General features: G+C 38.4%; 1 protein-coding gene across 2 annotated transcripts in view; it reads right to left on the bottom strand.

Moving 5' to 3' along the window:
* The window catches only part of tmcc2 (transmembrane and coiled-coil domain family 2), a 77,086-nt gene that overhangs the window by 18,564 nt on the left and 44,750 nt on the right, over positions 1-13,772 (bottom strand). The window contains exon 1 of one of the 2 annotated variants that reach the window (XM_039764793.1): positions 9,372-9,738. The exons of the other annotated variant lie outside the window; for it this stretch is intronic. Coding sequence (XP_039620727.1) covers positions 9,372-9,482 — 111 coding nt within the window. The 5' untranslated portion in view covers positions 9,483-9,738. Of the gene's footprint in view, positions 1-9,371; positions 9,739-13,772 lie in introns of those variants that run through there. 2 annotated transcript variants of the gene reach the window in all.

The following is a 13,772-nucleotide window of genomic DNA, read 5'->3' as shown; positions in this document are numbered from 1 at the left end:
GAAGATTTTTTAAATTTTGTTTGGAATTACAGTATTTCCAATTTCAATCTTGTAAGTGGATGCTCTTCCTGCTCTTGGGGTAACGGTGGCCATTCTTTGAAACTGATCAGTACAAACAGAAGGTAAGTGGGAGTGCAGACTCGAGGCATTGACGGAGGTTCATAAGAGTACAGAAGGTTGTCCCCAGAGAATGTGTTTTGTGTGTCTCTAGCTGCTCACTTGTCACTGATTTTCCATATCGCAGCTGTGCTTGCTGTGTCCCTTGGGTCTTGTGCTATTTAGGCATGTGTTACAAAATACTGAGAGGTGCCCTCTATCATCCTAGCATCATCAAGAATAGGTTCTGCGACAAAGTGGGGGTAGGGGCTGGCACTCCACTCAGGGTGGCGTGAAAATGACTAGACCTGGGTAGAGCAGAACAAATTTTCAAATGATGACTGGTGACACACCTTAGGTAGCCGAAGGAGAACGACTGCCCTTTCAGGCTCAAGAGTAACTGGGCATTCTGTCATGTCTCACTGGACAAACTCAGTGGTCTGTCATATCCAATCAAAAAAATATGATTCTGATGCCATATTAGGATCTTTCTTCTCATAATTTTGACCAAGGGAAACAATGAATAATATGTTTTGAATAAACATACACAAAAAAAGCGAGAAAGTAATAAGGTTTAGAATAGAAATCCATGAGGCCAGCAGAACAGTAAAAAAATCACAGGACGTGAAGGTTTTTTTAATTCTGACATGTCAGCACTATTGAAGATTCTGACGTCAGAAAGGAAACCCCACCAGAATACAGGAGAGGCTGGTCTGCAGCCAGAGAATCCAGTTACTATAAGTATGATTAAGCTTGAAGGCATGTGTTAGATGCTGCTCAAATGACACTTAACATCACTGCAGGAACGTGAACATGCAAATAATGCAAATATTTTATTAAAGAAATACCCGTGTACAGACATAAAACCATCTGTATTCCCCAGACACATCAGCCCATCTTTAAACACTGTTGCTGTGTCAGCAGTTATCAGACTTCTAACATGGCTCTTTGAGCATGATTATCTACAAAAGGTTCTGACTACATGAGACACAACCTCGATACTGTCCACACTGCTACTATTATGGACAGTTTTTCAAATGCCCACATATCACTTCTTATGTTGTACAGCAGGTGTGTCAAACTGAGATCCTGCAGGGCTGAAGTGGATGTAGGTGAAGGGAAAAAAAGAAACACTTAAATGCACTGAATCTTAGAAGGCAAGACAACTGAAACAAAGGCAAAAGAAGGAAGTTCCATTAGCAGCAGTAATTGGTTACTAATCAAAAAAGGGACCAGAAGCCAGCCTGGCCCTCCAAGATCTAAGTCTGATACTCCTGCTATACAGGCAGAACAGGTATGTCTGCATGGTTATCAGCACAGGGGAGCTTTTACACAGGCCTGGTACATTACAAGGTCCTGAAGAATGGCAGAGGATGGCAGTTAGAAGAGGGCAGCATGTAGATTCTACATATTATTAACAGATATCTTGGTGGGAGGGGAGGAACGAGAGGTGCAGGAACACCAGGGGCCTGTCAGAGGAAAATCTATGCACATAGCCTCGGAGCTTCTGTATGGCAATTGTAATACATAAGTGGCTTTGGTTTGGGGCTGTAAAGATGTCCTTGTTTCCATTAGTCCACTCAAACTAGAGTACAGAGCAAAGCTAGAGACGAGGCCCAGCCTGCCAGGAAGAAGACAGGCAGGCACGTTTGTCAGAGATGGTGTGTTATGTTTAGAGGGAGATAAGGGACTTGAATCTTGTATGTGTGGGAAGCTTTATCAGTCACTCCATGTGCTAGTTAGGGCCCTCCACTTGAATACACTAGTCTGGCCTAGTGAGGTATACAGTTTTATTGTTTTGTATTTTCTTTGCTAGTAAACTCCTTTTTAGCTGTACATTTGGCTTGATGGTGGCCAATAAAGACCACAATGTTAAAAAGACTTTTCATCAAAGCATGATGAAATTCTTACTTGCATGTATTAAGCAAAATGCAAAATGTCATCATGATCAGTGACTGTTACTACCTTACCTGGGATCTTTCTTAATTTGAAATGTCTGTCTTCTTTATCTAAAATAACTACCTTACCTCAAAGTTAAAGTTGTATACTTTATCTAAAATTTACAATATACTGTATGCAATTGCCCTTGGGCTGCACTAAGTGAATAGCATCATGCAAGAATTAATCAAATTATACCAAGTAGAATTGATGTTACCAAAGAGCACACATGCAACCTATTTGCCCCTAAAACTGATACTCCTGAGAAGCATACTGGCACCTTACTAAGTCCATGTTTGCACAAATTATCATTGAAAAATTGTGTTTTTCAATGAAAACAATCTCCATCCACACTATAGAGTTTGCACATCATTTACGAAAGTGTCTCCGCTCACACTAAAATTAATAACAAATGCACATGAGATAATCATTTGCATAACTGGGCATGCATGCTTCGGCTGAAATAGGAAGAGGAAATGGCCTTCATTCTAGACATTCATTTGCACTGGCAATGGCAACTGTGATTGCAATGACGATTACAAAAATCTAAAAAACATTTTTTGGTTGGGACTGACAATGGGAGTAAAGCACAAGTATAAGGCAAGCAAAGAGGCAGAGAAAATGTAATGAGTAGAAACAAATCAGGAAAGAAGTGTGGATACATCCTAAGAGGAAGAAACGCAAAAAAGATACCCCAGGAACAGGCTTCATAGTGGGACAAACCTGTCCCATACTGGTAACACCATCTAATATTACAGAGGCGGAAACACGGGCATATGAAAAGCACCAGATTATTGGTATTACTATGAATGAAAGAAGTATCAGAGCTCTGTTATGAACATACATTATAGGTGGTTAATTAAGGATTTAGTTTTAATAAAGACTGCAATACAAGACTAGAAGGGAATAGTAGAGCCTCTCCCTGATGTTATTGCAAGGGTGACAGGTATTCTATATAGGGAGAACAAGCTGTATAAAAAATTGCTTTTTATCTTAAAACATTCAGTAATATTTCCATAGAACACACAAACTACAAAGTATGCGATGGAAAGACGAAATGCGTGAACACTGGAGAAAAGCATCACTTAGTATCTTAGTGAAAATAAAAACAACTGCTTTAAAACACTGGAAGGATATACATTAACATCAGCAAAATATGAGTCTCTAGTAAAGACAGAAAGGAAGTGTCTTGTCTGTTATGGAGTTCTTGACTCTTCAGAAATCTCTAGGAGACTTGGTTTTGAGATGAGATCCAAAGGCTGGACAGCATGAAAAATTTCAAAACATTGCACTCAGATGTTATATAATTGTGATGGAGAACCGGCAGAATATATTTAGAATTCCATTATGGCAAATACAGATTATTTTTTGTTTAAATTCTGAATTTTACTGCTATCATTTTTTTTTACTGTCAGGATCTCACTTAGGAATTTCCAAATTAATTTCATTTTTAGAATTATTAAAATTGTAATTTCAGTTGCTAAGAATTTTTTTTTTATTTTTGTGATATCATCGTGGAGTCATTTTGTTTGAAGTTTTGTCAAGTAGTGTTGTCATTTCGATGTGTTATATTTTATGAGCTTCACCATGTTGTCAACACCAACAGCACCCATTATCAACCACACAGGTCAACAGCAAGGCAATGCCTGATATCATCTAATTGCTGCTATAAAAGATAACAACAGGCACAAATACACATCAAAAGTTTTGGATCAAAAAGAAAACAAACTGCAAGAGCCAAGCGCAAAGATATCTAAAAATACACCTCTCTATTATAAAAAAAAAATCCTGGAGAGAAACACTAGGGCGTTGAGACATGATCTTCACATGAAGATCATGGAAGACACTTAAAAGAAACTGTGAGATGAAAGAGATTGGCCACGGAGCATCTCACGGGGACCTTAAACATGAGGACAATTTGTGCCAAGAGATTGACCCAGAACCGTCTCGCGATGATGTGGAACATGAGATTGTTGCAAGACAAGCCCTACTTAAAATCAATATCAAATAAGCCCAAAGGCAGCAAAACACTCAGTCGTGTAAAGTGGGCTTTGAGACACACAGATCCGGGGCTCTCAGCGCATATAAAGCGTATAAGGACAATACGTTATAAATGAAACGTAGACAACTAAGTGAAGAAGAAAGCAGCGTGGAGAAAAGAGACTCAAAAGCGTTGAAGTGAAAAAAAGAAAAAGAAGAATCTAGGTGTAAATTCAGAAAATAAGAAAAGTAATTATCAGCCCGGAACAAGTGGAATTGAAAAAAAGCACGTCCAATTAGAATTAAAAGACAGAGAGTAAAAGACAAAGTAGAACTTCGTAAACACGTTCACAAACGTTGGCACTATACACATGCAGAGCAGGTTAGAGATTATGAAAGCAGTGGAATTCAAAAGGCTCCAAAAAAAAGCTGGCATGATACACATGTGGAGAAAGTTAAAATTAAAATTTGAAAGTATAAAAAAAAGAAAGAAAAGATCGCAGCAGCACAAACAAACGGAAATTATTACTCAAAAAAGGGAAAATAATCACCACGGACCAGGTGTCATTGAAAAAAAAAAGCAGGACAAAGCGAGGTCAGAAATAAAAGACAGAATAGAAAACAAAGAAAAAAATCATAAAGAGGTTAAAGAACAAGGGAGCCAAACACATGCAGAACAGGTTAAAGAAAATGAAAACTGGAATTCAAAAGACTCAAAAAAATGTAGGCACGAAACACATGCAGAGCAAGATATAGAATATGAATTAGAATACAGAAGTTCTGAAATAAAAGTGAAACTAACGAAATAGTAACAATTCAAAGAAAAAAAATGGCAAGCGAGCAGGGGGTAAAGCCCCCTAGTAAATAAATAAAATAAATAAAAAGATTTAGTTTAGGTAACAGCAAAAAGAGATCTGAGTTAGCTTTGACGAAAGGTACAGTAGGAAAAACAGAGAATTAAATGCTTCAGCTTGGCTACAGTATAATTTTTAACTCATGTTTTGGTTTTACTTCGCTTGACTTCTCACTACATCCATAATGGCTAACACAGTACAACACCCTAGTACTATAGATAAAAGAATAGACTTATGTGAATCAGACCTCTGCATGTTTAATGACTATTTCTTTGTCTTACCCCAATAATAAGAACTCATCACTTTACTGTTCAAACAAATTTAATTTTACAAAAGTTTCCAATTACTTGTTGAGATTTATAACCCTTTTCAAGTATGTTTAAGAAAATTTATTTCAATAAATGGTGTTTCTGCAGTAATTGTACCTTCTTCTTTCTTACTTTCTGTGAAAAGAATTCTATATCAAGTTCTTGATTATCCTGTTTAATAAAAGCCCTGTGTGCGTCCAGGTGTCCGTGTGTGTGAGTCTTCTGGTGAAATGTGCATGCGCGGGACCACACGGCACGTGTTCAGTCTCTTCCTGTGCATTCCCTGTGTGTGCAGAGAGAGAGACACACACAGGCGTGCGTGCGACAGACACACACACACACACACACACACAAAGGCGGACGCGAGACAGACATACACACACACACAGGTGCGCGCGAGACAGAGACACACACGCAGGCGCACGCAAGACAGACACACGCACACACAGGCGCGCGCGAGAGAGAGACAGACAGACAGACAGACACACAGGCAAGACACACACACACAGAGGCGCGAGTTTAAGAGAGACAGACACACACGCAGGCGCGTGCACGAGATAGACACACACAGGCGCGCGTGAGAGACACACACACACACACAGGCGTGCGCATGCATTGTTGCAATGTTACTTTTCTTGGTTGTTTATTAAATTACGGATTTTTCAAATGTTAATTTTTTTCCCCTGTGCCTAAAAAAGTGTTTTTAGCGAGTGGGTCGTAAGGCTATAGCGCGAACGCTTGCAGTGTTAGTTTTCTCTGTTGTTCAAGGTTTTCTCAGTGTTATTCAATGTTTTTACATTTAGTTTACTATTACGCAGTGCATTCTATGGTATAATAAACTATATTTGTACTTAAACTTAAAAAAATATATATTTACATACAGTGCATACGGTCTAGAACGGATTAATTGTATTTACATACAATCCTATGGGGGAAATTACTTCGGTTCACGACCAAATCGGGTTACAACCAGAGTTTTGGAACGAATTATGGTCGTGAACCGAGGTTCCACTGTAGTACTGTCAGAGAAAATTACAGGCATTTTACGGAAATACAAACCAGTATTACTGAGAGAGAAAATTAAAGGCACACAATACAGTGACACATATTACAGCCACATACAAGGTCCCTTGCCATTTAATATAGACTGTTCCTGCTAATGTTTATGCACTACTGTTCCGTATACAGTTCTTGTAAAGTTCTTCAGATCTGTCTTATAATTGACCTTGTCTTTGGTTGTTTCCACTTGAAAGGGGCCTTGTCTCACATCTATAAAGATCATCGTCAATAGTGTTTATAGAATTTTAGTATAACCTAAAATACTTTTATACATTGGGAAACATATAAGAACTGAGAGAACTATGAAGTTTTTACCAGTACAGGACACTAAGATATTAGATATTAATGTGCAAGATATTAGATCCTTAGTCAGAAATTTGCAATAGAAGTGCTTTAAGTGCCTGGCAGCAGCAGTAATCGCCTGTTAAGACCCAGACTCATGCAGAGGCTCTTGGGAGTTGTAGTCATTGTAGGAGTTCTGTTATGCTGCACTCACAGGCTACCGACCAGGTTGGAAAAATGGTTTCCAAGAAATTTTACTTGAAGGACCTTCCAAGTTGGGAATCCCAGGCAGTCTACCCAAATTCCCTGAGTGTGAGGTTAATGATGACCTTTTTATTGGTATTTGGTACACTGCACTATCATGTCAGTCAATAAAATAAAATTAACCTAGTCAGCCCATAAATTATGTTGTTAAGATTTAACTGTATTTAGAACAATATGATAAACTTTTAATAATTTAGTTTGCTCTTTATTTTTATTTAAAAAATGATTGGTTATCTTTAATTGCGCTTTTGTGTGGACCAAGTAGCAAATCAATTGCGGCCTTGCTTTTGTCCTAAAATGCAAACAGGAAATGAATGATATGAATTCAATGAACTGGGAACTTCAAAAATTCTGAGTATGTAAACATGGCATTACATGAAAATGTGATCAGGAAGTGCTTCCTGGAAATACCCCTGGGTCTGGGCTCAAAAGGGGCTTCACCTCCTCAGGCAGACAAGAAGAAAAGGTAAGAGATAATCTAGAAAGGGGGCTAATAGACTGAGGAATACAGGGATGTATGATAGACCATTTTAGTTGATCAATCTGGTAGCAAGACTAGGCAAATGTAGAGAAGGCCCAGCAAGGGCAGTCTTTTTCATTTTCTTCAGAATTGTATTGGGTACATTCTTTCTATTCACCCTCACTTACACATCTTGTGTTGTTTAATAACCAACCCTTCATAACCTTTATCTGGAATTCACTGTGTGAGTCTGAAACCTGCTCTACAGTGCCCCCATCTGGTCACAGTTTATCTAAATGCAAGTTAAACCTGTTTGGGCAAATACAGCAAACACAGCATATTTATTTGTCTTCATAGTGATTTAAATCATAGTTCCACAACAATGATTGGAACTATTGATCACTGAACTATGATCTGTCGTTACTCAGTGGTACAAAGTCATACCATTAGCACCCACTAAAGGATGCTAGTGAAAAAGCATGGTGACTCCAAACCTTGATATTATTATGTTGGAATAACAAACACATGAACTCCTTATGTTACAGAGAAGGAGACGGGCACCACGTGGGCACTCCAGGTCCTGATAAATGTGTGGTAGATGAGCATACCAGCTTTTTGATGTTATAGAGGTTAAGGCTTTGGAATATGGACTTCAGATCTTGAGGTTGTGGGTTCAAATCCCAGTGCTGACACTGTGTGACCATGAGCGAGTCACTTCACCTGCCTATTCTTCAACTTGAAAAACAAATAAAAAATGTAAAAAATTGTATCTCAGATGATGTAAGATGCCTTAAATAAAGGTGTCATCCAAATAATAAAAAATAATAATAGAGAGACACAAAGGCACACCGCTGGACCCATCACTGATACTACAACTATTAAGAAACAGACTGTACTACTTGAACAAGGAAACAGCAGTTTTTAGAGAGAATGGAATCAGAAGGTGGCAGGGAGAATTCAGAATTTTTGCAGGGGTCCTAACCAGGTAGAAAATAACTAAATAAATAAGCTCAGAACCTGTAGCCAAACTTGTAGCTAAAGAGCCGAGTGGTAAGTAATAAGCCTAAGAGGGTACGTGCAACTAAAGCAAAGAAACATGAGATGTAAATCAAAATCAGAGGGCCACAGGAGAACATTAATAGAATTCTTTTTAGCATGTTAAAAACAAAGGAAGCAAAAAATGAACATAACAAATTCCTTGGCCTCAGAAACCCAGAAAAGCATACTTAAATAATTTTTAGTGGTCAAAGAACAGTTGGATAAAATATAATTCATAAGCCAGATCATGACACAGACTGGAACCCCAGATCCTCATACTACTTATGTATGTGTTCCACTTGCACAGAAGTTCAGCTACTATATATGAACAGACAGGCATGTGAGATCTTGATGTGCACCCTAACGACATCATGGTGGCTACCAATCAAAATTTGTTACAAAATGCAATAGCTGATGATCTCCAACTTCATCAAATGTTTTCACTGAAGCACTGTTTATGTTGCATATCTAATTACGCCAATAACTGCTGCCCCCAATTCGCTAGGCTCCACAAGCTAAGCTCATCAAAAGGCATGCAAAAGTGTACACAGACTCCCAAGTTACGTATGTTATACAGTACAGGATAGAGCAGTGCAGAAATATAGCCTGGTCTCCAATTTTTCTTTTACTAACATTACAAGCTGAATGGTTAAACATGCTTCTAATAGCTTATATACATATTCTTTAAACACAATTCCTTTAAAAAGGCTATGATAATTGGATTAAAGGCCTGATGTTTATACCCAATATTTATTTCTTAAATTTAAGAGATTTGCATTGCAAACAACACTAGACAATATTGCTTATCTTACTATAATGTTATAACCAATAAAATTAGCATTGGCCCAGACATCAAAGATTACCTACAAGTGGTGACCTCAAATATTTTGCCCCTCAATCTGGAGGCAGTTGGAATGCTGCAACTGGATTGACTGCTGCTAGGCCTCACACAACTGTTGAGATATCCTTTTGTTGGGATTCCGTGTCCTTCTTTATTCTGCTTAAAATGTTTCCCTTCGAAAATCAAGCCATTCCCCTGCTGGACTTAATCACCTTGAGAAAGCTGTGTCATTAATATAAAAGGATACTCACAAAGACTCCCAGGATCGAATTCAAGAGGAAAGCATGCCTCTCGGATGCTGAGCTAGGACATGGGGCTTCGTGTTCCACGCCACCAGTAAACAAGTGCCCTTCCGTGCGCATAAGGGAAGGCCGGAAATGAGGAGTGTGTGCCCCTCTGTCCTTTGATTATGACAGATGCAGGAAGGTTTACTGTCACAAAGCTACAAAGGTAAAGAAAGGCGAAAAGAACTAAAGGCTGTGTCTCAGTGGCCACTCCTGGGCTCGATCAGTATTCAGAGGCAGGCACAGCTCTGGAAACTCATTATCCCCACATGGCTCTGGCTGCTGGCGGTTCTGCCTCTTTTCCTTTCTTCTTTTCTTTTTCTTCTGCTCAGATCCTTGGATGGGGGTGGGTGTTTTTGCTGGTGTAGGGAGAAGCAGCAGACTGAAGAATTGGCTCGACAGGAGGTCCTTTAATGGCTTTTATATAACAAGGACCTTACTCCTATCCTGGAAAAGGATTTATTTACTTCTCTTCCAGCTTGCTTCCCTAAAAACATGTGGTGCTGAACGCTGATGTGAAAGGCAACAGAATAAGGAGGTGGGGGATATGGAGCTGCTCTGGAAAAGTCCCGATTCCCCATACTGCAACATGCTCATTCCCTCAGTGCGAGCACCTGTTGCCATATTAAAAATAGAAAAGTTCAGCTCCCATTTAACCCATCTGTAGCTGCTCTTGTGCTCATCAGTCTTGCACAGGACCGAGTCTTTACTTTCTGTTTCCAAACTCCACAAGCTATGAAAGACTTCTAAAAGTACAACTAGGAAGCTACCAACAGTTAAAATATTCTTTTCAAAGATAAATCTGCCATGAGAGGGTGAAAAATGGGGTCATTTGGCGAAAGGCAAACCCTTAAGATGCCAATAGACTACAGAACATAGGGCAATATAGCCTCTTTCACTTTTAAATCTAACATTTCTGTCCACTAATTCACTCTGAGATCAAGAGTAAATTTCTTAAGATTGTCCATTACAGAAATAAAGGAATATACACACTTGTAATTCATAACTAGTGTGGATAAAATATCAGCTAAGTAAATAATAAATAAATGTAAATATAAACTACAAAAAAAGGTGCCACAGTAGCAGAGTGCTGCTGTGGGTTCAAATTCTCACACACTGTGCAGTTTGAGTATTCTCCCTTTGTCTGCACCGTCTTCTCTCCAGGTTCAATAATTTGACCTCTCCAAAACAGGTCTGTTAAGCTAATTTTGGTGAGTAAGAGTGAATAGATCCTGCAATGTACTGGAGTCTCATCCACGGCCAGTTCCTGCTCTGTGTGCCAAATGCTTGCTGAATGAGCTTCAACCCCTGTAACACTGATTTGGATTATGAGGACCTGAGAGTGTGGAGTTATTTAAGAAACTAGATGATATATTTTAAGGTTGAGAAGAAACCACACAACATAAGATACCATGAATCTTGAACTCATCTCTTTGTATTTTATCGTGATAAGTGAATTATTGAAAATATGTGATAGGGCAGCAAAAATGTTAAGGGGTCCTGCATGTTGCAATCTTGAGTGTGCTAGAAATTAATCAGGTTAAAGAATAAATAAAGCCATCTGAAGGGCTATGCTTACTAAATGCATTATTACTTTGGGCCCTTGACAATTTATGAGGTTTCAAAGGTCTCAACAATACTGATTTATCCACTAGCTAGATTACTAATTAAAAGTAATGTTTTGTTTAGTGAAATGCTAAAACGAAGCCGAGACCCACCACCCATACTTTACTCCTGTAGGAAAGAATGATGGTGTGTGCAGATGGAGATGGGTATATGAAACATGTTGCGTATGAGGCATTGTGTCAGAAAGTGACAGAATGCCCACTCCCCACCTTGCCACTGTAACACGTGTCCTTTTTGCGACACGTAATGTGCTAAACTGCGATAAAAATGATATATGAAAACTTCTCCTTCCTGACAAATTTCTACCAGTACTATGCACCACTACGAAATATGGTAAATTATTTGTTTTTTTATTATCCATTCATTGTATGTTTTAAGGCATTAGATGCCTAAGTTCAGGGTATTTTTAGTTATATATGGCAAATTTCAGACAAATATTTATTGAGTTGTAATATTTATATCTACTGTAAATTGTGATTATGAACTTATCTGCAATAATATGACACGTCTCTAATTCTGACATCATTGTCATATGAGTGCTTTTAGATTTGTGATTCTAGGACAGCATACCCACATCTTGTGTTTATAACATGGATATTCAATGAACACACACGTAAAAACAGTAAAGTCCTATATGTTATGTATATTAAAAGTAAAATATCCAAATTTTTTCCTTTTTAATAATCTATTTAACCTTTCTCTATTTTGAATGATTTGATACAAAACCAGAAGTACTCTCAAAAAATAAACACAGGAAGAAAACAATCCCTGAGAAATTACGGTAAATGGAACGAATATTTTGAAAAGGCCAAGCACTGACAAGTCAGACCACCACAATCTTCTCCATGTTTAGACTGTTGTTACAAATGATTATCAGTACAGGGGTGTACATATAATTTACTGACCAGATAGGACTTTTTTTCTTGTGCTATAAATTCTTGACTGAATATGCTCTCCTTATTAAGGCACTCATCATGATGCAAGCACACAGTCAGTCAGTCAAACTCCAATGTTCCTTTATAATAAAGGTGTTTAACACCAGCAGTAAACATACAAATTCTGTGATATGTAATGACATGCTTGCATTTACTATAGGAAGGAAAGATTTACATCTAAGAAGCTTAGAAAAAAATACACTATAATCTAAGGAAAACTGCTGTAACTTCATTTTGCTTAGTGAAACTAAAAGAGGCATCCATGGCAAAGTATAAATAAAAGTTACCAAGTAAGACAAAGTGATGAACATTTCCAAGAAGAAAATACTTCACTTTGCTTACAAGTTTCAGCTGGAAGTATGCTTTTAATTTGATAAAGGTGTAATTTAAATATTGTAATAAGAATATAAAAATGGTATACTGAACATTACAAAAACAATCTGGACCAGAACCTACAGTACAAGGGTACCAGTGTCCTCTTCTATTGAAATCAGTGGGCAGGCCACCCAGTAATCCACTGGCCCAGTTGATGGTGATGGCCATGCTGCATCCAAGTGAACTGAATTAACTGTGACCAAATTTCTTTAAGGTGCCTGGCAACTTTGTTCTGTTCATATTTCAGCACTGTTCATACTGAATAGCTGCCAAAATCTCTCTGACGCTTGTATTAATATGCAACTCAATGTGTATCATGGATTCAATCTGAAAACTGGAAGCAACCTCGTAATTAGTCATACACTGTGAATTGTCTTGTGGTGACAGCTCCAGTGGGGGGATTTTAGTAAATGCAGTCCTTAAATGTGACATACCTTCCATGTAAAACTTAATGAGAGTTGTTTCAAGATGTAAATATGATACTGCCTTTAGGACCCCTTAACATTGTCCTTCTTGCCCTCAAAGCCCATGCTTTCCTGTAACTCTCACAAACTTTCAATGTTTTAACTTATAACATGAATTAATTAAAAATGTGAGTCTTATTTTGGGCATGGCTTTTATGTGGGTATGCTTGTAATTGTTTTTTAATATATTTTTATGCATTCCTTTTTGTTGTAAAATTGCTTCAATTATTTGTTTGTGATGCCCATCATTCTGTCAAACCAATTGCCCTCACTAATAAATATTTTCTATTGAAAACACAGAGTTGTGCATTTAAATAAAGAAGTTTACTTTTCATAATCAAGCCATTCAGGTCTGGATCAAAGTCAGCACGTGTTTCTAAAATAAAGGTGCATTAATGCCTCATCCTGTTCTACCCATTATTTAAGTAATTGCCTAAAAAGAAACAGCATGTTTGTATAATAAAAAAGGTTGTGATAAAACACATCTGGGGTCTGTGGCAGTGTGTAGTTTTATAATAAAAACAGTGCGCTCAGGCTCCGCACGGGTGTGCACTGGTGCAGTTTTGGGCATCCGCAGGGTGTTTCGGTGTGGACAGCAAGGTGATTATTTGATTAGGTCAGCTGCTTCACAGAGGCACTCGGTTGGTTGCAATTAAGACACCGCACCCATAGGAGAATGGAAAAAGGAAATTGGGAAAAGAGAAAGAAAGAGAGAACAGAATTGAGTGGAAGCTAGTGAGTGTGAGAAGGCAGCAAAGCAGTCTGGGGAAACTTTGCGTTACAGTAGCGCGAGGGGCACTCAAGGGGTAGATTGGACTGCTCTTGCGGCACAGTGGATAATAGGAGGAATTGGGGCTATAAGAGATCCAGTGAACGCCAAGCTGACAGGGAAAGTGGAGCCAGGTTCACTGTGTCTCAGAGGATGCCAAGGGATGTTGGCTTGGACTAGAGTCAAGAAGGGGCTCATA

Source organism: Polypterus senegalus, chromosome 10 (genome assembly GCF_016835505.1).
Source record: "Polypterus senegalus isolate Bchr_013 chromosome 10, ASM1683550v1, whole genome shotgun sequence".
Lineage (NCBI taxonomy): Eukaryota > Metazoa > Chordata > Cladistia > Polypteriformes > Polypteridae > Polypterus > Polypterus senegalus.
This window is presented reverse-complemented; position numbering and strand designations above follow the sequence as displayed.